We start from the raw sequence: 26,374 nt of genomic DNA on the forward strand, positions 1-26,374 counted from the left end.
CGGGGCCGGTTCTCCGCCGGTCCCCACGCTGTGAGCGGGCCGCGGGCACAACCGGCACCGGCCGCCCCGTTCCTCCGGTGGGAACCGTCCCCGGTCCCTCCCTGCACATGACCCAAGGGCGACGGGGCCCGCGGCCCCCTCAGGCACCTGGCGCTGCCCTCGGCTCCGGCGTTGACTTTCCGCCGTTACCGTGCTACTCTGAGGAGGCAGTTCAGGGAGTAATTCCACACTAAGGGAGGGATCAAATCTTTCATAATTAAGAAATGAGCCTAGAATCCTTTGTTTTTGGAAGAAAAGGCAGATTAAAGCATCAGACAAACTAATGGTTTGCATTTGCTTAGAGATTCTTAGATGAAATCAAGAGTTTACAACGTGTTTTTGTGGTAACTTGACTTGTTCAGAATTGCTTTTTACGTGATTGCATTGAAAGCATTTTCAGAAAAGGCATTCTGATCTTGTGGTAGTTCTTACAACATGGAAATCAATTTAGAAGGACTGAAGTGCTGCCTTTGGATACCGGAAGTGCCAACGGTGATGTCGGTAAGGGTAATGGGGCTCCAGTGCTCAGGTGCCTTCGAAGCTCTGTACGTACCTCTGCAGAGCAGGAACCAGGTCTTTTGGGGACTGCACAATGCATAAGGCGTCCTGGACGCTAATCAGCAATTAAATAAAAAGAATTTTACAGAACATCCCATACAACTGTGGTTTTGAATGTTTTGTTTTAATCAGCGGTTTTGCTTTTCAGGTTTTGTAGTAATACAACCTGCTAATATCTCTGAATATATGTTTTTAATTTCCACTAGCATTAATTGGAGTTAAACATTTGCATTAGGTACATCTCCCTTGGGCTGTCTAATATTGCTTGCAAATTGTAATCAGGTAGTCAATGATTGTGAATGTACAATTAGAGTACAGATGGTTTCAACTGTGAATTACAGTCTTAATATAAATAATCCTGTTTTTTTTGCTGGGCAGTGAAATTTTTGTTTATTTGGACTGCAGGTCCTCAGCCTATATGGACAATCTTGTCACATTCAGTTTTAAGTCTGAACATTGGGTGAATGTGGTTAACTGTGAGAAATTTGGAAGGTAGACAGGATCTTGTGGGCTGAAAAGAGTATGAAATGCTGACAGAGAATAATCTTTCTGCATCGAACGGTTAATTAAGTATTAAACTTGGCAGGGTAAAGTGTCTTTAAAGTTGAACCTCTGTCACTTGTTAGTGAGATACAAATGGAAAGTATTATTACTGGACCTATTTTTGTTCATTGTTTTCCCTAAGTATTTTCACAAGTTACTAAGTAATTTGTGTTTATTGCTTGAGTCTCCGTTTTGTGAACCTCTGAAAAATCTGTATCCGTAGATCCTAGGGTCATCTTCCCCTCCCACAGCATCTCCAAACTACTTACTGTTTCCCAGAGAAAATTAGTGGGAGGAAAGTAAGGTAGCAGTTGTTTTCTTCTCAATTTAGAATGATCTTTTATTTACTCTGTATCATCAGCTATGTCTATATGAAGATTTGTTTCTGTTATTTTTAATTTCCTTCTTCCTGTTGTGTTCATCCCTTGTCTGGTTGCTTTTTATCTGAGTCGTAATTATCCAAGGTGATGTATACTCCATACCTAACTCCAAGTATGTAAGCCTTTAAGTGTGTAACATTAAGGATGTGTTTAAGTACTGTTTTGAATTGATGCCTGAGCTAATTTTGCCTATGTGATGTTGGCACACTGGGGCTTTGGAGCACTATTACTGTATTAATGAATGCTCCCGGTCCTTTAACCCATTGCTTTGCCTGTGATTTATAGCTTGTGTCCCCCAGTGCGCTTGAATAGGACTTGGGCTGTGAAGATTTTGCAGAGATGTTAATTTAGAACATAAAGATAATATAGCAATCAGTCAGCTCAGCTGATGCTACTTTTTTATAACACTATGATTAGGTAATTCTTGTGTTAATTCTGTAATTGTTTCATGTAGATTTCCAGTGGGTCCAGGGAGATGTATGTGAAGTTCAGTTGATGGTGTACAACCCTATGCCTTTTGAGCTCCGAGTAGAAAACATGGTATGTATCTTCCTAATCTCCCCTTTTTATTATTTTTTTCCTGAAAAATTTCTCAGTTGAACTTTCAAATATGGTTTTCTATAAAGCAAATAGTTTAAAAAATCGTTTAAGCCAGTATAACCTCAGTTTAACAGTGCAGTACTGTCAATTTTCTCAAATCTGTTGGTAATGAGGTATTGAAAAGAAAATCTCTGCCACTCAGAGTGTTTAAATGTTTTACTGCTACTGACCCATAAATCAATTCTGTACCTTTCTGCATTGACAAGAACTCATGCTACATAATTTACATATACTGGTTTTCAAGTAATAATTATATACTGAAACCTAATAATTAGTGTACACTTGCTACTGTAATTTAAAAATCTGCATTCATCCTAGCTTTTCAAATTCCAATTTGACCACATTTTTAAAAATTTAAATAGTTAGTTTTGAGAAGCTTTTTTTTTTTTTAATAGAAGCTTCTGCTCATGGTTATGCTGTTTCCAGTGGTATATGTTATTTGAAAACACCATAAGGTAAAATGATCGAGAGGGATAAAAAAAAGGCTAAAATACCAGGAAAGCATGTAAGGTTAGATGGGTCAAGCCGAAGCCCTCTACTTCAGTTGGCTGCTTGCAATGTATCCTGAAACACAGTAAATTTTTTTCCCCTCTTTATGCCAACTAACAGGATTTTTTTTAAATTGTTATCCATCTAAAGGTTAAAAGTCCTCTAACTACCAAATGGACTTAATCTCTGCTCAGTCCTAATCCAGTGTTGTCCTTTATGATAAATATTTTTACCTTTAATATTGCTTTAAAAAATAAATCCCATCTCTTAGAGCCCATTGTTCTGTTAGGCTAAGTGAATGAGCGTATATTTATTTGCCCTGGATTTTTGTTTGGTTTTTTATTGATCGGTCTACTGCAGTGGCTACTCAAACAATTTGACCTAAATTACTGATAATATGCCACGTGTAATAAAGTGTTTTTCCATGGGAAATGAACATGCCCAAAGGTTGTGCTTAGAGCATAATAAAAATCATTCTTGGAAGCTAACACATTGGTTTCTTCAGCAGTATTTTATCTAACCCTCACAGAAGTATTCCAAATTGTTAGGAATGAATAGAAAAAGTAATTGTAAAGCTGCGCATCAGAAAGGACTCTACATAGGAATTAATTTATTTAAGAACATTGTGATTTATAGTCTAATTTGTGTTGTGTAAGTAATGATGTAATTATATATTTAAAAAACTGGTTTTGGATAATTTCTTAATTTCTTAACGAGGAAATTTCTTATGAGTGCTTACATACACTTAAGAACTCAGAATACAGTTATTTGCACAGAGGTGCACTCCATCGATTCCCTGAGCAAATTAATTGTAGTAGCGTCAATACTTCTTTTTACTGCTAATGTGATAAAGTTCTGTCTTTGAATTAATACTGAATTTCAGTTTCATTGGTAAGCATAAGAGGAAGCAGGCATGCAAACTAGCTACAAATAATTGAAGTGATTAACATAATTCTTTAGTCAGTGCTCCATAAATAGAGTGCTTTGAGAAATTCTGCTGTGCGCTAATGTCATCTCATTGGTAGAAATTAGTTGATTTTGCTTGATTTGTCTGTGGTATCAAGACTGTAGCCAGCAAGATGAGCGAAGTAATTATTCCCCTCGATTTGGCATTTGAGAGGCAGTATCTTTAGAATCAAGGCCAGTTTTGAGCTCCCCGTGCAATAGAAATAATGGACATACTGGTATCAGTCTGGCAGTATTAATGAGATGCTAGGCAGGCTGGAGCATGTGACAGATGAGGACAGGTTCAAAGAGCTGCATCTGTTTAGTTTGTAGAAGAGAAGAATACTGCAGTAATTCCTACTGCTTTCCTCGATCCCAAAATGGGAAGGTGCAGTGAAAATGGGGCTAGAGTCTTCCCAGAGGTGCCCAGTGTAAGGATGCGAGTCAGTGAACATGTTGCAGCAATGGAAAACTTTCCTAATAAAAAAAGTTCTCTTTTCCAATTATGAAAGTGATCATATACTGGAACTGGTTGCCCAGAGAGAACGTGGGCTCTCCATCTTTAGAAATCTTCAAAACTTGAGTGTATAGGACCGTGAAAAACCTGAATGACCATCAAAGTTGGCCTGGTTTTGAGCAGTGGGCTGGGCAAGAGGACCTTTAGCATTTCCTTCCAGCCTAACTTGTTCTGATTTTCTAGTCTCATTTGTGATCTTTCTAGAATCTGTGAATAATTATTACTTTATCACAAGAATAAACTCTTTTGGTTTTATGCTAATAATTCAAAGCATTGATTAATATTTTAATATATTTTGTTTTATTATTAACATATACTCATGCCTGCAGTCCCCATGCCCACATTCTTTCATATTATTTAGCCTCATAGAATCATTTTCATAACAAGTGTATCCTTTTCTGTCATTTACTGGCAGTTTCAGCTTGTCTGTCCCACAGCATTTTTCCTTCTGTCTGACTCGGCACCTTACCTTTGCAGTATGACTAACTGTTTAAGCTTGTTTCCAATGACTGGCAGTCCTTGGAGTTCTCCATTGCTTGATTTCCTTTCTTCTTTACACTTTTCGTGGTTCACCGTTCATCAACATGTAACAAACTGTCCTGAAATCATAGAATCATAGAATAGCTTGGGTTGGAAGGGACTCTAAAGGTCATCTAGTCCAGCCCCTGTTTCAATAAGCAGGGACATCTTCAACTAGATCAAGTTGCTCAGAGCCCCGTCCAACCTGACCTTGAAAGTTTCCAGGGATGGGGCATCTACCACCTCTCTAGGTAACCTGAGCCAGCGTTTCACCACACTCGTAAAAAACTTCTTCCTTATATGTAGTCTAAATCTACCCTGTTTTAGTTTAAAACCATTATCCCTTGTCCTAACGCAGCAGGTCCTGCTAAAAAGTCTGTCCCCTTCTTTCTTATAAGCTCCTTTTAAGTGCTGGAAGGCTGCACTAAGGTCTCCCTGGAGCCTTCTCTTCTCCAGGCTGAACACCCCCAACTCTCTCAGCCTGTCCTCACAGCAGAGGGGCTCCAGCCCTTGGATCATCGTTGTGGCCTCCTCTGGACCCACTCCGACAGGTCCATGTCCTTCCTACGTTGAGGGCTCCAGAGCTGGATGCAGTGCTGCAGGTGGGGGCTCACGAGAGCGAAGTAGAGGAGCAGAATCCTCTCCCTCGCCCTGCTGGCCACGCTGCGGGGGATGCAGCCCAGGATATGGTTGGCCTTTTGGGCTGTGAGTGCACATTGCCAGCTCATGTCCAGCTTTTCATCTACCAGTACCCCCAAGTCCTTCTCCTCAGGGCTGCTTTCAATCCCTTCATCCTCCAGCCTATATTGATACTGGGGGTTGCCCCGACCCACCTACAGGACCCTGCACTTGGCCTTGTTGAACCTCATGAAGTTCATCTATAGTCTTATTCCTTTTTCCTGATTTTCCCTGTTCCCTCGTCTTTCAGTTTGTGATTTGTTGTTCTGTTAGCTTACTCATTTCATGTTAAATGAATGCTGGAAGCATCGATCCAAAGTTTTATCATGATACTTTCCCTAATGTGTCTTCCTGTTTGTTATGGCTGAAAGTTGTGATGGTAAACAACTTAGTATTGAGTACAAGTTGTTAAGGAGAATGATTCCCCATGGAAAGGCTTCTCTATCTTTTTTCACTTTTTAAAGTATTCATACTAAGTGTGTGTAGTTTAATTTTTAGTCTTGACATGAGGCTGTGGAGAAAAGACTTTGATCAGTGTTGCTTAGACTATGAGCCCTGTACTGTCTGAAAAGTTGATTTTTTTTTGGTTGTTTTGTTTTATTGTTCTCAAAGCTGTTGGCCCATCTTTGTTTTTCTTGCTGTTTATTTCCTGTCATGCATATTCACGATTTGGGACTCTAGTTAGGTATCTATTCTTCATGCATATCCCATTTCTGTATTACTTTTCTGTATTTCTCTATTCCGTGTTTTTCTTTTGTCCATATAGTTAAAAGGCAGATCCAATGAAAGGTGCAATAATATGACAAATGAAAATGTTGAATTGTGGAATATGGAGGTGATTAGGTCCAACAACTGTGTATTTTGGTCAATAAAGCGAAGCAGAAGAGATCATAGGGAAGTGCTTTAGCAGGTATCTTAAACAGAGTGAGAAAGAGAGACAAAAATGAGCCTAACTAGCTTTGACTGAATGCTTTTGCTATCCTATCGGTGGAGCCCTAGTTAACAGGAGATGCGGTGTTCAGCTGTAATATGTGTATATACCATTTTACATTTTTTTCCCCCAGGAATATTGATTTCTGTATAGACTTGTTCAGCTATGTGAATGATAACCTCTATCTCTTTTGCAGTCAGTAAGCCTTTTTTTCTGTCCAGGAAAAAATGACCTTTTAGGGTTCAGGCCTTCAGGAAAACCCCAAAATTCTGGGAAATCTCTGATGGATTTATTTTGTATATTAGGGCAAATGTTTAAAGCAGTAAATCATGGTACAGTCTAGTGAGATCTACTATTAAAGTAAAATGCAGGTGAAGGTGGACTGCAAAGTGTGTTGTTCTCTAAGATTTTAACTTTTTCCCTCTTTGTTTCTCAAGTTTCATATTAAAGGAAAAAAAAGCTGAGAAATTTTGAGGCAATGTTATTTATTGAGTGAAAGCATTTTTTTCTGCACTTATTATGGAAAATATAGCCATGGTTCTAAGGAGGGTACAGTATACACAGAGCAGTGTAAACTGTATTTAATAAATTAATATGGAGAAACTAAAAAGTACTACCCCCAAACATGGGGGTAACGTAATTTATGGTATTAAGAGCTCATTATTCAAAAAGAAAGTCTTTGTTTGAAAGTTCTTCTGTTTGGAGCATGTATTTATTTGAAGACAATTAAGTCTAGTATTTTGATTAATGATGGTATAAGAATGGCTGTTACTTTTTCTTTTTTTTTGTGAACTTAAGAACTGTACTGTTAGCCAAGAGCTCTATATTGATGTTTAAAAATACCATCTAAAATTTTGATAAATCTTTATGTATAATCAGTCTCACAGCTCAGTTTACGATTATTTAAATTGTTTCCATCAACTGCTCTTTAGTGAGTTCACATCTTTATACTGTTTCTGCCATGTTGAAAGAATATTTACTTACTGATACATTACATTTAATTGAAACTGTATTGGGCAAGAATGTACACAAAAAAGGTGAGGGGTAAGAAGGATAAAAACGGTAATGTTTGGTGTTTTCTAGGTCTGCCTAAAAGAGTCTTATTAGAAATACTAGGGAAAATTTCCTTTTAAATAAATATTTGACAGTTTTTGTATAAAGTATTTGACAACATTGTATAAAGTATGTTCAGCATGAAAAGTAACTTTGGTGGCAGTGTTACTTTAAAAAAAGACTGATTGCATTTCAGGACTGGTAAGTAAAGCCTAAAAAAATCGTTTACATATGCATGTTGTTTTAACAGCCTCCCCAAATGATACCATTTACATATGAGTAGCTTTGTTTCCCTAAAACTAAAGGGAGGTTTGAAGTGATTGAAAGACATGCTGTGATAATAGCATGCATATATTCACTCTATGACAATTTAAATTGTTTTACAAGAATACAAGGAAATGTGAAATTAGTTGCAGTTTTTTGTGTGATTCATATATATCCTGGAAGGAAACCTCGTATATGGGTAAACTTTTCCTAGAAGGTCAGAAAGAGCAATGATTACTACTAAATAGTTTCACTTGAAATACGGTATAAAACTCAAGGGAGAAAGAAATCTAACACTTACTCCTTTTTTTTTTTTTTTTTTTTGTTGTATCTGATATGTTTGGGTAAAGGATATGACAGGACTTGAGCCTTGATTTGGTTGTCACTATTAATCTAAAAAATTTTTAGGCACCAGAGGGCAGTGTTGGGCAAATGTTGCTGAGTTCTGCTATCCAGCAAATAGCAGTATTAAAAATGTCTTTCAGACATTCTAGATATGTCATTATCTTTTAAAACTTATTTGTGTTGGTTAAGTTTTAAGGGTAAGTATCTTGATTTCAGTTCATGTCTGGAACTCGGAGGCCTAGTTGAGGTTTATATTGGGTTTTTTCCATTTCGATGAGTTTTTATGCTTTCTTAGCAACTTTACTTTTAAAAACTTGAAGTTTTACTGAATACTAAAACTCTCATAATGAGAGAAACACATGCTGTATTCTCCTTCTTGTGATAATACACTTGAGATGCTTTAATTTCTAGTCCAGGCATAGTATATGCTTAGTGCAGGTGTTCTGGCATTTGCATTGAGTTTGTTCTCTAGAAAATCTCTTCATTTTCATGGTTTTTGTTGTTAAAAAATAGAGTGCATTCTTAATGCATTGTAAGAAAAATACATTGTGCTGAGGACTTACTTTGCTTTAGCAGTTATTGGTGATCAACTTGCCGTGTTTGTGATCAGCATGATCCAAGGGTGTCATTTTGATGTAATTTCAGGCCTGAGGGAACAATATACACTGTATATAGCAATTTTTTTCCCCTCTACTGTTACTAAATCATTTTAATACTAACAATTTCTCTTAATAGTAACTCTTCCTTCTTGTCCATAAGCACATGCATATTTTGGGTGATTGTACTCCAGATGCATTCACGTGCCTTTTAGTCTGTTACTGTCTCTATTTATCTTGAGTTTTATCTGGATTTTGTCTGCTGTTAACATACTCAGTTTAAATCCTTTGGCGAGGAAGATGCTTTCTCTCACAGCTGGGTTGAGATCATTGCTTTTCCTGAGCCTTGACCACTAGCCTTTAAAAATATTAGCATTGATTTATTTAATTTTTCTCAGTTCAGTTCCCTATTTTTTGTTTACCCACCGTTGTGATCTTTGCTTTCTTCAGGGTTTGGCTCCGGTCCGTTCCAGGCCTTGATTCCCTGCATTGGTGTCACAGATCAAAACTCTAGCTGGGCTGTGGGGTTTTGACTGCCAATTTTAGGGTTGTATGGCAGTCTGTATCTGTGCATGTGGGGCTACTTCAGATGCATTTCTCAGGGCTGTGCTGGTTTATGGCCCCCCTTGAGGTTATTTCTTCCTTTATAGGACTCTGAAAGGCATTCAGGGCAATGTCTTCCCATGCAGCTCCTCAGTCCAACTTGATAGTGCAGGATGTCTAATTGCTGGGATGGGGGACTAATTCATATTAAATAAGAGCACAAGACTGCTCACACTGCAAGAAGCGACATGAATGTATAAATGTATGTCCCGATATCCAGCTTGATTAAAAATGCAAAGTAGAGGAGTAAGAACATGGGAGAAAGCTGTATTTCTTCCATCTTCTACCTTGCCCTAAGGAAAACTAGGCTAATTAGGACCATATCTCAATGAGGACATTCCCATATTCCAGAAAAGTGACCTGACTATGGTTTTGCAATGGCATTGTAATTTCGTAGTGTTCTGTATATGTTTATAGGCACTTGATATACTGGCGAATTTGGGGAGTTAGCTAGGAATTGAAAAATAATGATGTGTATTAATTGTTACAAGGTAAGTTCAGTGTAGTTTTAGGAGAAAGTTTGAACTGGAAAGGCTTTCCAGTTTAACCACTGGATTAAGTTACCTAGTCCCCTCTTAGAGATTGCTGCTGAGGGAAATTCCACAACTCCCTAGATAAACGTGCTGGGAATGGTTGATGTGGAGTTGGTGCTGCTTCAGAGGAGGGAGATGGGCCAAATAATATTTAGGGGTCCCTGTCAGTTCTGTTGATTTACATTTGCTCTAGATGATATTAAACAAGACATTGGAGGTGGGTTTTTTTTGTCATTGATTTTTTTAGGATTTTAAGTTCTTGGATGAATGTATTTAGTTGAGGTGAATCCTGAATAGTTCAAATATATTTGAATGTTTGCCCAAGTGATACCACAGTGCTTTCGGGACTGAAATAGTCTTACAAAGCCTTCTGTGCCTGTTTTAAAAGTGAGTTTCGGAGTGTGTATGGGGATAACCTTTTATGTTTTAAGATTTGCCTCAGCTAAAGCAAAAAAGCAGAATGATTATGGTGAAGACTGAGGCTTAGTCAGTATTAAAGTGTGAATGTTCACCCCATTTCTGTGTGGTGAATCCCGCTTGAAGGATTTATCTTCAGTCACGTGCAAACGATTATGTTGCGTCATATCTAAAATTAGTTTGTATTGGCTAATTATTGCAATCATTATTTTGATCTCCTTATTTTGAAATACTGCAAGGAATATTTCACCAAGAGTGCAAACAAGGCCTGTTTAAGCTCCCAGCTACATAAACAGACCTGTTTGAAAAGTAGTGACGAAGCTTGTGTTTATGAAGTGGAAATCAAAAAGCATCAGTGCTCTGATACACTGGGTGCTGAATGCATGGGAAGACAGGTTTAGTTTTTACTTGCTTTTTTTGTGGATTGTTTCAGACAGCTGAAGTATGCATGTGAAACCAGGGGAAAACTAAAACTCAGTAGAAATGAGGGTTTGACACAATGTTTTCTTATAACTCAAGTGAAACAATGAAACTGAAATTTGCACAATATTAGAGAAGGATAGAGTTCTCTAATGCATCTCATCACAAAGCAACAACAGCTTTGATTGAATAAGGTGTTATCTCAACAATGTCAAGTCTACAAAGAAGTAATTGCTAGAACAAAGGATTTTTTAGCTTTTGGGTATATTATAATGTTGATGACTTCAGATCTTCAGTAGAAGAGAAATCAAGAACCCGACAAACCTGTTCGGTTTGATTTGTTAAGCTTCTGGTCTGTTTAGGGCTTTGCTGTTAAATATCTTAGGTGCAAAGCATTTATTTAGTTGTCATGTAGTATGTGCGTGAAAGATAGTTGTTTGTTAATTTACCAGAAGGCACACTGCCTTCTGTGGAGGAAAGAAATTCTGATAGTGGCTTTTAATTTAGTTCAGTTTTTGACTGCTGGTGGGTTGATTTTGGTTAATATCTAGGAATTGCTTGAAGAAGACTTGCTGGTGGTTAGTCCCAATGCAAATCAGACCATTAAAACTTAATCGACATGACAGGTCAAGTTTCAGTCATTGGCTGGGTAATTCTGGTGGTGTCATTTGCATTTCTTTAAGTACTTGTTATATGAGTATCAATTTTCCTAATTTCTAATTGAGAATTAGAAACATAAGAGGGCTAGTCTGCCTTGTACAGCTGACATGAGCATTAGAGGTGCACCATTCAAAACCCAATTGAGTTAAAAACGAGGCAATCATAGATGCTTTCAGAGGAAAGCAGTGTTGGTATTCTGGCACTGTGCAGATAATGATGCTGCTTCTTAAACTCCTTGATCAGTCTTCAGTCTCTTCGTGGTTTTCTGTGGCTCAAACCATGAGTTTTTTCATCTGTCTTTACAAAAATAGTATTTGGCTCTTTCATAGAGTTTTGAGCTCCTGTGAAGCATCCTTGTGGAGTTGAGGTTTAATCTAGTTGTACTTACTGCATTAATTGATGGAGATATTTGGATGGCATCTTTATTAAAAAATGAAAATAAAAATCTAAGTTTATAGAAAAGCAGCTGGTAACTTAGATTTATGTGCTTTACAACATCAGATTTCTTACTTGTAACAGTACGTTCTGTGTTCAAGCAGCTTAAATTCACTAACCGAGCTTAAAAAAACCCACCCCAATCTGCTAAGGGCAGTAATGCTGTATTTTTAAGTTGTTTAAATATTTTTTTTTTTGTTTCATTTCTTATTTTTCGTGATGTTTTAAATTTAGAGTGTTCAAGCATCTTAAGTTCATTAACCGAGCTTAAAAAAACCCCCAATCTGCTAAGGGTAGTAATGCTGTATTTTAAAGTTTCTTAAATACATATTTTTTTTTGCTTCATTTCTTGTTTTTTTGTGATGTTTTAAATTTAGGATGCTAAGACGCTAAACATTGAGATGTTTAGGTTGGGTAGTAAAGCTAGACTCGGTCTATTATCTGTAAATACTAAAATTTTTTCTCCTCGTAGATAAATATTTTCTGGCCAGGGACTTTAATGAAAGCTAAACAAGAGTCGCTATTGATGTTTGATTTTTCAATGTCCAAAACATAAGCAAATATGTAAGTTAGGTCACAAGTACAATTAAATGTAGGTATAAAACAACACCACGCAGGTTATATCACTCATTCTTTTTACTCTGCTTGGGTATAAATTTTTATTAGTTTTTCATACATTGTTCCCACCTCAGATCCTGAAACGCATTTCACTGTTGAATACAGATCTTGCCATAATTCTAGGTGTGTGCTTCAGTCACTGGAACTTAAAAACCAAAATAACTGCTATGAGCAAATTGGAATAAATCGTAAAACTTTGGGTGATGTAATGGAAGGGATTAAAATGTAAGTATATATCATAAAAATATAAGTATATATCATAAATGGATTTATCTATGTAATATGACTTTTTCAGGGACTATTGACAACAGGAGTAGAATTCGAATCTCTTCCTGCAGCTCTTTCTCTACCTGCAGAATCTGGTCTCTATCCAGTAACTCTTGTTGGTGTTCCTCAAACTACCGGACAAATCACTGTCAATGGTAAGGGATCTCTTCAGTCATTCTCTTCCTAGCAAAACAACCGTGTGTTTTACATCTTTCTCTAGAGAAAAGAAGATTGAGGGGGGATCTTATTAATACTTACAAATACTTAATGGGAGGATGCCAGGGGGATGGGAGCAGTCTTTTTTCAGTGGCACCCAGTGATAGGACGAGGGGTAATGGGCATAAACTTGAACACAGGAAGTTCCATCTTAACATGAGAAGGAACTTCTTTACTTTGAGGGTAGTGGAGCACTGGAACAGGCTGCCCAGAGAGGTGGTGGAGTCTCCCACTCTGGAGACATTCCAACCCCGCCTGGACGCTGTCCTGTGCAACGTGCTGTAGGTGACCCTGCTCTGGCAGGGGGGTTGGACTAGATGATCTCCAGAGGTCCCGTCCAACCCTGACCATTCTGTGATTCTGTGATTCTGTGATCTCTGTGCATCACATAAGTTTGTATGACACATGTTAAATTGATGTCCTTTTTGTATTTGCCACTCTGAATTCTCCTCAGTATGTAAAAGAAAAAAAAAACAAAACAACAAATCTGTTTTCTATACTAGACTTCAGTAAAAACAGCCTGATGAATCATTTGGTTGCAACAGCAGTAATGAACACATATTTACAATATCTCATGTATGAGAGGAAAAGGATAATGAACTCAAACTGCCCTTTATTAACGCTTTCATTTGGAAAGCTGAGGAGGAGGATTACTTGAACTTTTTCATGAGAATGCAGAAGATAATCTTGCAGTTCATTTTTCTTAATTAATCGTGTTCATGTAAGATTACAGAAATTTTTGCGGATTGCTTCTGTAGAAACAATTTAGCCAATATGTGTAGTCTGTTGCAGTCAAGATATCATTTCATTAATAAGCCTGAATGCAATTGTATTTGTAGTAAGTAAAAAGAATTAAAGAGCTTTTCTAGAAGATGAGCAGATCAGTCTCCTAGAAAAGGGGGTATATGTGAAGATGATCGATTCAACACGTAGTAGGACTGAATCATCTTACCAACACACAATTTTAGGTACGTATTCTTGGAAATACAGAGTTATGGCAAAAGAAACATTTTAATAAAGCTAAACATCAGAAGAAGATGGCTTTGAACTTGAAGAAACTGTTCTTACGGAGTTTTTCTTAAGTGCTTTTCTGTCTGCTCATAAAATGATTCTTCATTTGATTTTTTTTTTTCCCCCGAAACTATTTCAGTAAATACAGAACAGCATCAAAGCATTCAGAACATTTGTGCCGTAGTTCTCTGCTTTTAGTTTCACATACTAAAAATGTATTGCAAGTAGAGGAGCTGATTTCTTTACTTGGCAGCTGTTTGTGTGTCAATGTACCAAATTTTCCTTCATGTATAGCTTGTATATATTGCCTGGCAAAGAGTCAGTGTAGAGGTACTTTCCTACTAAATTTAACTTTTAGAGGATAAGCTGTGGTCTTTTATGGCAGGTGTTTGTGTGTATGCATATCTACTTTCCTTTTTTTCCCTAATTAATTTCCTTTAGGATTCTTTTATCCTTAGCTTCTGGATACAGTTGAGACTTTCCTATAAATGTTTTTTGGAGGAAATCGGGAACTGTTAACATATGTTGAAGAGTATCAAGTTTTATGTGCACCAGTGGATTTGGTGATGGGGTATAAAATGATGCTCTCTATACTATGACTTGTGATGTTGATCTTGTTAAGTTCTGTGGAATACTTTACATAATGCATGGTAGAAATCACAGACTCTTTTTTAATTTTTTTTTTTTAAATTTTACATGTCATAGATACAAAGGCATACATGTGTTGTATGTTGTCATGTAGTTATAAATGTTGTTATTTAGGGAGTTTGAAAATGTTTTCCGTATTTTGTGTCCTGAGAATGAAATGTTTTCGGTACTTTGTGTCCCTGTAGAAAATGTGGTGGTTTGCATAGCAGAAATATTGGCAGGACCTGACTACTAGCTTAGTACTTTTACACCTTTCAGAAAACAGAAAAAGTCACAACGTACTGGTGTTTTCTTCTAAAAATCAGGTTACCATACTTCAGTTTTTGGAGTCTTCAGTGACTGCCTTCTGGACAATCTGCCAGGAGTGAAGACCAATGGCTGTACTGTTGAAGTCATTCCAGCTTTGCCAAGGCTGCAGATCAGTACCTCCCTTCCCAGGTGAGAAACTGAATTAAATGATGATTTTATTTGGTTGTATTTAAGCGTTAGTCACACGCTGAATAAAAACTCCTTCATCTGAATATATAATCAGTGCTTTACTAAAATAAGACATAAACTATATCTGTGTTATTTACTTGGGAATATAAATCTTAAGTTTTTTTGTTTTACTGCTTGAAACCTTGGAATTTCATAGAAAATATTTTGATATTTAATTAACTGAGGGAGTGTAATGGTTATTCATTATTAAAGTCATACTTTTAAATGAATGAATCCTTTAAAGGCTAAATGTTCATAGAGTTCTGAAGTAAAGAGGTAATGCATTGAACAGTGTAGGTTGGAAAGAGTAAAAATGGAGGTCATCTGATCCAGGATCTTGCTCAAAGCAGGGCCAGCTTTGAAAAGTTATATGACTTAAATGTTAGATCAGGTTGCCCAGGGCATGATCTAGTTAAATTTTAATTATCTCCATGGGCAGTGTTTCCATCACCTCTGTGGGAAATCAGTTCCAATGTGTGACCACACTCAAAAGAGTAAGAATCACCCCCTCTTTTTTTTTTTTTTTTCCTTCAAATTGAACAAACCCAGCTCTTTGAACCTGTCCTCATATCTCATGTGCTCTAGCCTCCTAACCAGTTTGATAACCCTCTTCTGAACTTGCTCCAAAATATCAATTTTTCCATTGTTCAGGAGGGGCCTAAACTTGATACCATACTACAGAAACAATATGTTTAAGAGGGACAGAAAAATCAACTAAAATAACTTCTGTATACACTCACCAAAAAGGACACAGTAGTAGGTTGGGGGTTTTGTGGAGGTTTTTTTGAGCTTTTTTTCTGGGAAGAATGTGGCGAATTCCATGATTGTAGAGAGAGCTGGTAAGACACTGATTCAATTCAATTTTTGGAACTTTTCAAGGTTCAAGAGCATTCACCTACTAAGCTGCATATTGATCACTATGTCAGAGTCTTGCCATCCATCTATGTTTTGCAAATAGTTATAAAAGTACGGAGATTCAGTTTTCATTTTTTTTGTTTGGTTGTTGGTTTTCTTTTTTTAATATTCCTTTTAGCTATGGATCAGGAAACAGCCTTTTGTTACTTACTGGTTTGATAGCTCAAGTACCACAGGGATTGTTCTATTGATTGGAAGATCTCAGCTCCATTTATGATCCTTAGTAGTATGATCGTGCTGTATATCACAAAGAGACGTATATGTGTATGTATATATATATGTAATTTTTTTTTTGTTGTGTTCTTCAGCATGGTTTACTTACTAAAGCAAAGGAACCAGTTTGGTTCTGATTTTTCTGTATTGAATTCTACTTTCCTAACGTGGAATGGGCTGTGTGGATGGCATTGTATTACAAAGATGGAAAAGTAATATCCTGATGAAGACAGCAAAATAATAAAATGCTGCAATTGATTTACATGTTGGTAAATTCACTATAAAAATTCTGCTAGATATGGAGTCTGTGTGGTTTAGCTGTAATCAAATTGAATATTGGCTAGCCAAAGTTATGAATATATTAAAAAGCACGATGGGGTTGAAATACAAAGTGAATTACAAATATTGTTAAATGAGCATAATATCTGCTCTTTTTGGATATATGTTCAGCTGATAATGTGGAACCTTAACAAGATTTTCTTTCTATATTGGTGTGTATTTACTTTTTCACTGGTGTTACATTTACTTTTAGTTTCTTCAGATGCTTTAGTTTCAGTAGTCAGTCTCAGTTCCTGTGACATCCTGGGAATTCAGATACACTCCTGGCTACCTTGCAGTATGCCAGAGGGGTCTCTGTTTATTATCACTTACTCCTTATCCCAGCCTCTATGATACCAGCAAATTGCCTCATGCAACTCCCGTCAACAGTGTTTTATCCTTTGGGCTCTCCAGAGGATGATGTGCTTTTAAAAGACATGGTGAAGAACAGAAAGGAAGAAAATTCTTAATTTACACACAGCAGGCTAAAATCTGAATCCAATTTCTATGCTTGCATCTTGCTGATTTGCTTTATGTTTACATTTGCGTTGACACCCATCTTACCAACATTCAATGTTAGCCTCTATTCTTAAGAGAGAGTCTTTTCCTGACACAGCACCTTAATTTTTATAGCTGGTTGTTTTTGGAACCTTCTACTGGAGCTGAGATGAGTTTTCTTAATTTTTCAATGAATTTATTTATTTTTTAAGTATTTGAGATAGTCTTGATACTGTATTTACTGCCTTGCTTCTTTGTAGGTGAAACTGCTGATATGTAGAAAAAGGTTTGTTTGAAAGGTCAAAGATACATAGCTGTTTATCATTTCTTTAACATTTGATTGATGTATAGTAATTTTGGGGGTGTATAGTCATATTGGCAAGAATAATTCCAGGCCTTTCTAGGCATATCATAATGTCTTGTTAGAAATATACATTTTTTTTCTTAATTCCTCTGTGTTATGGAAGGTCAATTAAAAAAGCTCAATCTTAGCAGAAGCTGTAATAGAATAATGGAATCATTTAGGTTGGAAAAGACCCTTAGGATCAAGTCCAACCATCAGCCTAACACTGCCAATTCTACCACTAAACCATGTCCCTCAGCACCACGTCTACACGTCTTTTCAATACCTCCAGGGGTGGTGACTCAACCACTTCCCTGGGCAGCCTGTTCCAATGCTTGACAACTCTTTTGGGGAAGAAATTTTTCCTAGTATCCAATCTAAACCTCCCCTGGCACAACTTGAGGCCACTTCTTGTCCTGTCACTTGTTACTTGGGAGAATAGACCAACCCCCACCTTGCTACAGTCTCCTTTCAGGTAGTTGTAGAGAGCATAACCTCCTTTTCTCCAGGCTGAACAACCCCTGTTCCCTCAGCTGCTCCTCATAAGACTTGTGCTCCAGACCCCTCACCAGCTTTGTTGCTCTTCTCTGGACTCGCTCCAGCGTCTCAATGTCTTTCTTGTAGTGAGGGGCCCAAAACTGAACACAGGATTTGAGGTGCAGCCTCACCAGTGGCAAGTATAGGGGGACAATCACTTCCCTAGTCCTGCTGGCTACACTATTTATTCCTGATACGAGCCAGGATGCCGTTGGCCTTCTTGGCCACCTGGGCACACTGCTGGCTCATATTCAACCAGCTGTCGACCAACACCCCCAGGTCCTTTTCTGGCAGGCAGCCCAGATCCCTCTGTAGAGCCATCCTACCCTCAAACAGATCAACGCTCCCGCCCAACTTGGTATCATCTGCAGACTTACTGAGGATGTGCTCATGAAGCCCACTGTAGGTTGAGAATGGCTTTGTTAGTATATATTTTCATCATTATATGTATTTATATAAATATAAGTGCATAAATTTAAGTATCTTATATATAGTATATAAAAATACTACACTACTAAGTAGAACAATCCTGATGGAAAAGCCTATAAAGTAAGAAACTGAGGGAAGAAAATGACAAATTTATAAATAAAATTGGGGAAGACTTCTTGTATTGAAAAATATCAGTCATTTTCACAAGAACCAGAAATTTCTGAAGCTGCGTGCCAGTGTGCCAGGCATTATAGGCTGCTTTCTTGATAAGTATTTTCTAATATACTGAAATGATTGTGCGATACTGTTATTCTCAGAGTTGTGTTTACAGGCAAAGAGGAAACACACTTTATGTATAAAGCAAATAATTTACTGTTTTTATCTTAATAATTCCTGTATTAGACCATTGTTAGTCCAGATGAAATTATTACAGAAGAAAGAAAAAGAGAGAGAAAAATACTCTATACAGAAGAAGAATCACTATTAATAATACACTTAAAATTGCTTTACACACAGTTCCTATTTTGTACCTATTTTCCTGGTGTTATGCTTGTAGTGCTCCTCTAGGTCCTAAGGTTGGCATTTTCAGTCTGGTGGTACAGCGCACTGTCAGCTTCTGGAGACCTTCACCGAGAGGAATATGATGTTGATGGATTGGGGTTTTTTCACTGTAGAAAACACTTGAAGCCATTTTTGTTTGCTAACACATTTTTACACCTATTCTTTCTTCACTCAAGCTCCACGTTGCATCCAAATTTAATATATGTGATGCTTGTTTTGTATATTAGATCCTTGTTGTCTTTGTTACTCCTGAAAGCTCTTTTTGCTCAGTTCCATATCTGCATTTCTTTGACTGTTAGTGAATTGTTTATAGCTGTAAGGTCTCCGGTGCTAAACATGTGCCCCCTCTCTTTACCATCCATCCCACGCCAGTCCTACTCTTTGCTGCATCCTGTGTTTCCGCTTCGCAATGCCTCTGCTATCATACCAGATCTGTGTTTCTCTACACAGTGTCACTGTTTTAGTCATAAATATCTCATTCTACCTAGAACAACCGCTTTTTACTACTATCTATATAAAACTATGGTTGTGACGAACAGAGGTAACAGAAATAAAGCAAATTAAGAGTAGCCACCAGGTCAGAAGAAAAAATTGCTGCTGCAGTAAGTAAAACCAAAGCTGAAGGCAGGTGAGGACAAGTTCAGAGCAGGCACAGAATCATAGAATGGTTTAGGTTGGAAGGGACCTTGAAGATCATTGAGTTCCAATCCTCCTGCCATGGGGAGGGGCACCACCAGACCAGTCTGCTCGAAGCCTCATCCAACCTGGCCTTGAACACCTCCAGGGATGGAGCTTCCACAACTTCTCTGGGCAACCTGTACCAGTGTCTCGCCACCCCCACAGTAAAGAATTTCTTCCTGATATCTAATCTAAAACTGCTCTCTTCCAGTTTAAAAGCATCCCCCCTCGTCCTATCACTATACTCCTTGATAAAGAGTTCCTCTCCACCTTTTCTGTAGGCCCCGTTTAGGGACTGGAAGGGGCTATAAGGTCGCCCTGGAGCCCTCTCTCTGTTGCTCCAAATGCCCAAGCTTCAGAGTGCTGCAATGATAATAATTAAATTACAGTAAATTTTAAATTCTCAAATAAAATGTGTTTTAAGTACTTGTTGTCATAGATGCATTTTGAAAGACTAAAATCTGTTCTTGTTTGTGGAGACTGCTTATCTTGTGCTAAGAAAGGATAGGACAGAAAGGAAGGATAGCAGAAATACCTGCCAAAAGAAGTTATTGAACCTGGGTTTACCAACAGATTTATCAGTCATTAATCTCAGTAGCTTTTGCCCTTGTGTCCTTGATCCCTTCTGACCACTTTGCATTAGCATGAAAAATACAGTCAGAAATTGAACCTCTGCCCATCTGTCTTGTTCTGCAATCCTCCTTCTCATTCATGTTCTAAAGAGTTCATTTATATTCACAATTTCACCTTTCACACAGTGAATTTCTTTCAGGGTCCTCTCCCATGAGGTTTATGCCCTCTGCTGTCCACTAAAACTGCAGTCTCTCAACTCCTGTATTTTCTTCCAAGCAAAGGTCAAGGTTACTGCTCAATTCTCGGTTATTCATGATGTGTTGTCATAGCACTGTGCATATCTGCTATTTCAATAATTGACTGGTTTGACACATTTGTTACTTTGAAATAAAATGTTTGATACTCATTTAAATAAAGTCTCATGTTTCTGAAGCTTTAGACACCCATGCATTTTCTCTAGCACATATAACTCGTAGAATAATTTTTGTTTCATCTCTAAGTTATTTTTACAATATATTACTCTACCAAGTATAACTTACCTCATATTTCAGATACTGTTTATGGTCCCTTAAGGAAACGGTTTCTGGGTGAACATGTGTAAAATACATAGTGCTGCTTATCTGTCATTAAAGGTGTTTCTATCTTCATTCCGCGTATATCATATATTGGTGGGGCTTGGGAATGCCTGACAGTGTAAAGCAACGTATCCTCACCTGTGTGTACAAAGGTTTCATCTCTTCTGAGGTTTCTTCTACTGGTTAACTTATTCTCACTTCTGTAATTTTTACAGGCTGATCAGAGAGCAGTATGGACTCCAGGGTCTTGCAGAGGACTCTCACCCTGGTTTCTCCTATGTAGCGCTCAACTTTTTATTCTCCTCAATTTTCTTTTTTTATTGTTTCTGTTTTGCATTCAGCTCTTGAGACTCATTGTTACTCAACCCTAGTGTTCAAACACTTGGTAGATCAGATACCACTTTTTTCAAGTTTGCTCATTCTAATGACCTGCTCTTGCTTTTTTGTTCTTTTCCCTTTCTTACTTTTTTTTTTTTTGGCAGCATTTTTTAACAAGCTTTCACAGTTAGGAATACATATTTTATATTGTTTGAAATCTGACTTGTCTTATGCATACAATATTAACATTTGTCCTCAATGGTTATAAAAAATGACCCTGGCTAAAATGAGAATGGAAAATGATATGTGATATCTTCAAGATTGCAGTACACAATGTGTACTCTTACTTTCTGAGTCTTCAAAAAATAGTTAATAGAATATTATAACTTGACAGGCTTTTGACATGTTTATCGTAATATTTTGTTTGTCTATGTGTCACGTTTTTGTAGGTCTGCTCATACACTTCAGCCTTCTTCAGGGGACGAAATCTCTACTAATGTGTCTGTCCAGCTTTACAATGGAGAGACTCAACAGCTCATCATTAAGTTAGAAAATATTGGAACAGAACCACTGGAAAAACTAGAGGTCACAGCGAAAACAGTCAACACTAAGGGTGTGTATGCTGATTTATATTTAGAAAAAATAATGATCACTTTTTCTTTGATAAAAGGGGGGACTAGTTGTGTTGTGCTACTTTTAGGTCAGTTTAGAATAAATATAATCCCTGTTACAGAACTGGAATAATTCAGTTTGATTTTATTGTAGGAAGATAGAAATGAAAGAATGTGAGAAAATGCAGAAAGAAAATGAAAGAAATTGTAGAACCATCTGTGTGTCAAAGGGTCACCTGCTTTTTGGGGATCTAGATTTCATTTTAATGTTACTTGGGAAAAAAAAATCCTGAGGCAATAACTAGTAAAAAGCAAGAATCTTGGCTCTAAATTATTTTCTCCTTCTGTCTAAATACACTGATTAGTGAATTAAATAAATTACCATTAGCAGTAATGTTGTCCTACTTGAGGGAGTGGAAGTACATAAGCCTACTTCTGTCTCACTCAGCGAGCAATAAGAAAAAAATGGGATAAAAGACTTTAAAGAACAAGGCAATAAATACAATAAGCTATTGTGAGTTAACAGAATAATTGAAGGTATGGAGGAAATACAGTACATCTCCTGCTTCCACTTATTTCTCCTAAAATACTCTGTACATAATAGTATTAAAAAGTAGTCTGATAAGTGAATCTTGCTTTTGTTTTGTGATATGTTTTCTCGTTTTTGGTTTGTCCTCTGAGGCATCATTATGAAAGTGATATTCACAGAAGAACTGCAGATGACAAACAATATAATCTTTACTTACAATAGGAATACCTTATTTTATTGCAGGTTTTATTCTGTCAGTGCCAGAGTATTAAAATGCAATGTGATACCTGGTGATTTTTGTTCATTTCAGTATTGGAGCTCGTGATTTTTTTTTTTTTTCAAGAGTATCCTCTTCTCTGCAACCTGAGAGAATAGGACTTGCCAATCATCTAAGAATAGATTTTCTGTCTGAGACTTGTTACCATGAATAATTTTAGAAGCTGACATGTATGATGACTTACTGTTCTTATTTCAGTAATTCCAATGTGCTCCTACTGTGCTAGGTGCTGTATGTATGTAACAGAAAGACCAAATACAGCACGCATATTAAATGGTGAAGTTTATGTAATGAAATGTATTAAACGGTGGATTATATGCGCCTCTGAATCAGATGTTAATCAGACTCTTAGTACATAAGGTTACGCAGTTAATTGGTTCAGAATTTTGAAAAAGAGGCTCTTGTCAATTTTAAAACCATCATCTCTGTTGCAACATTTGTTAAAAACAATGGGGAAAAGGAGAAAAGTTGATAAACTCAGCTTTGAGATCCGTAAAACTTTAATTTTACTTCATCCTTCATTTTCTTTGTCTATAGAAAATGTTTACAATGAAGCCTCTGTGTATTTGACAGTCTTTTAGATGTTATTAGCATGATAGTAATTGTCTTTATCAGAAAAAGGAAACTTTCTGATGAGTAAGTTATAAAATGTGCATGCTCAAAAGGGCAACACTTAAATCACCATTTCAGGAAAAATGGAAATGAGAGTGAGTTTTGGGAGGCACCGAATGATATTTGTTCTGAGAGTGTGAGAACCGTGCCATCAGTATTGTAGAATCGTGGAAGTCTGTGTGGGCAGGGACCTCTGGAAATCGTCTTAAACAACCTTCTTTTGAAAGTGAAACTTTAGATTAGGTTATCCAGGGTCCTGTCAAGCAGAGTCTTCAGTTTCTTGCATTGTCCCACAGGAGTGAAATGCACCCCTGTATTTTGGAACTGTAAGCTTGAGATGAACCAAGTTATTAGGGGAAAATACATACTTAAATAAGTATAACTTTTTACATGATGTGTGCTGTGGGTATGATGTAAAGCCCTGAAATATACTATCTATGGCAAAAGAACTGATGGTCCACATTAAGCATGTAATAATTATGTTATTTCAAATTTGATTGCATGTAGGTCTTGCAAAGGATGGACCTTTGCCATTTTTAATGGACTCTCTTCCATTTTAGTCATTATCATAAATTGATACAAATGCATAAGGATGGACTCGTGGTACAGTGTGACACATGACTTGGGATTCTGGTGATCAACAGGGAACTTAAGATTTGTAATGGCATCAGTTCATTCTGGTCAGTGAATATTACATGCGTGGAAACAATGTGGATACGTCATTAAACCATCTCTAATACCAACACGAATTCTGAACTTGGTGTTATATATCAAATTGGGAGCATATGCAGATGCTTGTGAACTATCTGTAGTGCATTAAGAAGTTGTCTCTTGGATGTTCTGTACTACTCCTCAGCTGAAAAGTGCCTGTGTTTTAAACTGCTAAAGGTCTCCTTGAAAGCTGTTAGGCATCTTCCTCTGCCATGACCACAGCTTGCCTGTCGACTTGGGAGCCCGTGAGAAGTTGTTGTCCAATTTCAGCCAAATACAAAGAGCTTTCAATCATCCTTCATTTCACCTGATTTGCTTTGGTTCTCTTAGTCTCGGCAGTTGCTCGTAAATCTTTCGCAGCTGCTGCATGTCTACCTGTCTGACTTCTATTTCCTTACCTTCTGTTTCTGGGGCCACAACTCTTAGCACAAAGATGAATGCTGTAAATGGCAAATATTGTCTTTTTTTTTTTTTTTTTCGTTGAAATTACTGGATGGGATTAGCTGTTGCAGTGCAGTGACCTGACCTCCCTCCTTCATTATGTTAGCTATAGCCAGTCACTTTTCTTGAGGAAGCCCACTTCTCTGGCGTTGTTTTCAGTGGTGTCTTGTAAATGAGAACCTCTGGAGATCAGGCTTTCAAACTTGCCTTCCCTTACTTCCTCTCTTCTGTTTCTTTCAGGTGCAGCTCTTTAGCTTTTCCACTCTGGCCCTCAGATAAGTGAGCAGAAATTGCAGCTCACCCTGTGCAGTTCATAGAGGACATCACAGAGTTTTCGAGTCCTTTAGCAGCCATGTGTTACAGAACAGATCCTGAGGCAAATCAGCAAAAGGGACTTGTCATGCTGCCACAATAAACATGTCTGTCATGTCTTTTAATGTCTCATTGCATTGCTCTGTCTACCAGGCTGCGGTATCTGTAGGTTGGACATCACATGTATACTGTCAAGGTCAACTGTGTTTCACCTCATATTGTCCCTTACCAGGTCAGATGGTCTAATACTTATTTTAGAATGAGGACATGTGCAAAGAGGGATGCCTTTCTATCCTTTGTCTCCAGTCAGCCCTTGTCAGAGGCGTGTTATGTCTCAGGGGTTGCACTCTAAAAGCTTTGATAGCCCATCTATTTGGTACACTCAGGGGCAAATGTAACCCTGTGGTTTTCAAACTTGAAGCACTGCGAAGAGCATGCCAGGCATTCTTACCAGCCTCACAGGTTATTAGGATCATAAGCACCAGCTGTACACACTGGATGAACTTGGAGGATGATGCAAAACCTCACTGATCTTTCTTAGAAGTAGTTGACCTCTGGAATTTAAACAGATAAATAAATTCACCTGTCTAGCTGTATTCCTCCCTTTGTGTCTTTGAACACATCTGCTTGCGGTCTCAGCTGTTTAGCTGTGCCAGACCACAAATGAAAAATCTCTGAGGTCCAGGTAACCCATTCTAAGAACTGTGACTATCCTGGAATAGATCTATTTACCTTTTTTGTTTGTTTTGTTTTTCCCCCAAACAAAACTGTAAAGTCTTTCAAATTGGAGTTGGGTTATGTTCCGTAGAGGGTTGTGAATGCAGGCAGGCTTTTCTCCAGCTAGTCCAAACGTCCTTGTGAAGGTAGGACAGTGAGGAGCGTTGGTAATCCAGCCCCAGTCTAGCTGCCGTAGTTTTACTGTCTGGGTTTCTCAGCTCAAGTCTCTTCCTCTCTGCTGACACTGGCTGACTGAGATCTCCATGTTTTTGTATGATTCTTACTAACTCTTTTTTCCACTCGTAGGATAAATGTCAAATGGCTTATGATTTTAGAGCATTTTTTCCTCCTTTTAGGGATACTTGCTAATTGCCTAGAGGAAACTCTACTAGAGTTACATTGTAAAGAACATAAGTCCTGCAAGTTCATTTCTGTCTACCACGTCTGAATTCAAAATATTCTGTGTTTTCTCCTCAATTTCAAGAGGCTGTATTTCCTCACTCACAAAGGGAAATCAATAATAATGTCGGTACAATGCCTATGAGCTGATGAACAATTAGTGCTTTTAACCCTGTAATTCTAGTGTGCACAGCCCACAGTTCCTCATTTTAAAAAAAGGTGGTGGGTACTCTGCAGTGCTAAATAAGCAACTTTCATTTTTACTAGAATTTCATGCACTTGGAGAAGTTAAGATGTACGAATGCCGATGCTGATGCATTTGGAACTGGTAGTTATTTTGTATTTTGAGGTCCTGTATATTCCACTGGGAATATATAATTCAGCTGATGAGGCATCAAGAATCAGACATGCAGATTACCATAGAAGCCTGAAGAGCTTTGTTGCATTGAAGCACATCAGATTTCTGTCTTCATGTATCTTCTGACAATACTTCCACTCAGTGTAGAATCATAGAATATTTTGGGTTGGAAGGGACCTTTCAAGGCCATCTAGTCCAACTCCCCTGCAATGGGCAGGGGCTGACCTTGAATGTTTCCAGGGATGGGGCATCTACCACCTCTCTGGGCAACCTGGGCCAGTGTCTCACTACCCTCATCATAAAAAATGTCTTCCATATAGCTAGTCTGAATCTCCCCTCTTTTCTTTTAAGACCATTACCCCTTGTCCTATCGCAACAGGTCTGTCCCCATCTTTCTTCTAAGCCTCCTTTAAGTATTGAAAGGCTGTGAAAAGATCTCCCTGGAGCCTTCTCTTCTCCAGGCTGAACAACCAGGCTGAACTCTCTCAGCCTTTGAATTCAGAGATGTGGACTACTGTGGTCTCATCCTTGTGAGCTAGTTGGAAACTGCTCTTGCATTTATATTCCCTTTCAACTGCTCAGCTTGAGAAGCAGCAGTTGTTTTGGTTTTTTCTGCAGACTTCACCTTTCAGCTGTAGTCTGTTTCATTTTTCTTTCTACTTTCTTTCCTTTTGTCCTTACCTTTCA

At 37.7% G+C, this 26,374-nt stretch overlaps 1 protein-coding gene across 1 annotated transcript in view; it reads left to right on the top strand.

The window, feature by feature from the left end:
* The window catches only part of TRAPPC9 (trafficking protein particle complex 9), a 527,812-nt gene that overhangs the window by 60,937 nt on the left and 440,501 nt on the right, over window positions 1-26,374 (top strand). Inside the window, exons 11-14 of the mRNA XM_009888180.1 lie at window positions 1,975-2,060; window positions 12,439-12,565; window positions 14,591-14,723; window positions 21,170-21,333. Of these exons, the coding sequence (XP_009886482.1) occupies window positions 1,975-2,060; window positions 12,439-12,565; window positions 14,591-14,723; window positions 21,170-21,333 (510 nt within the window). The remainder of the gene's footprint in view (window positions 1-1,974; window positions 2,061-12,438; window positions 12,566-14,590; window positions 14,724-21,169; window positions 21,334-26,374) is intronic.

The sequence above is a fragment of the Charadrius vociferus genome, unplaced genomic scaffold, assembly GCF_000708025.1.
Source record: "Charadrius vociferus isolate BGI_N301 unplaced genomic scaffold, ASM70802v2 scaffold276, whole genome shotgun sequence".
NCBI lineage: Eukaryota > Metazoa > Chordata > Aves > Charadriiformes > Charadriidae > Charadrius > Charadrius vociferus.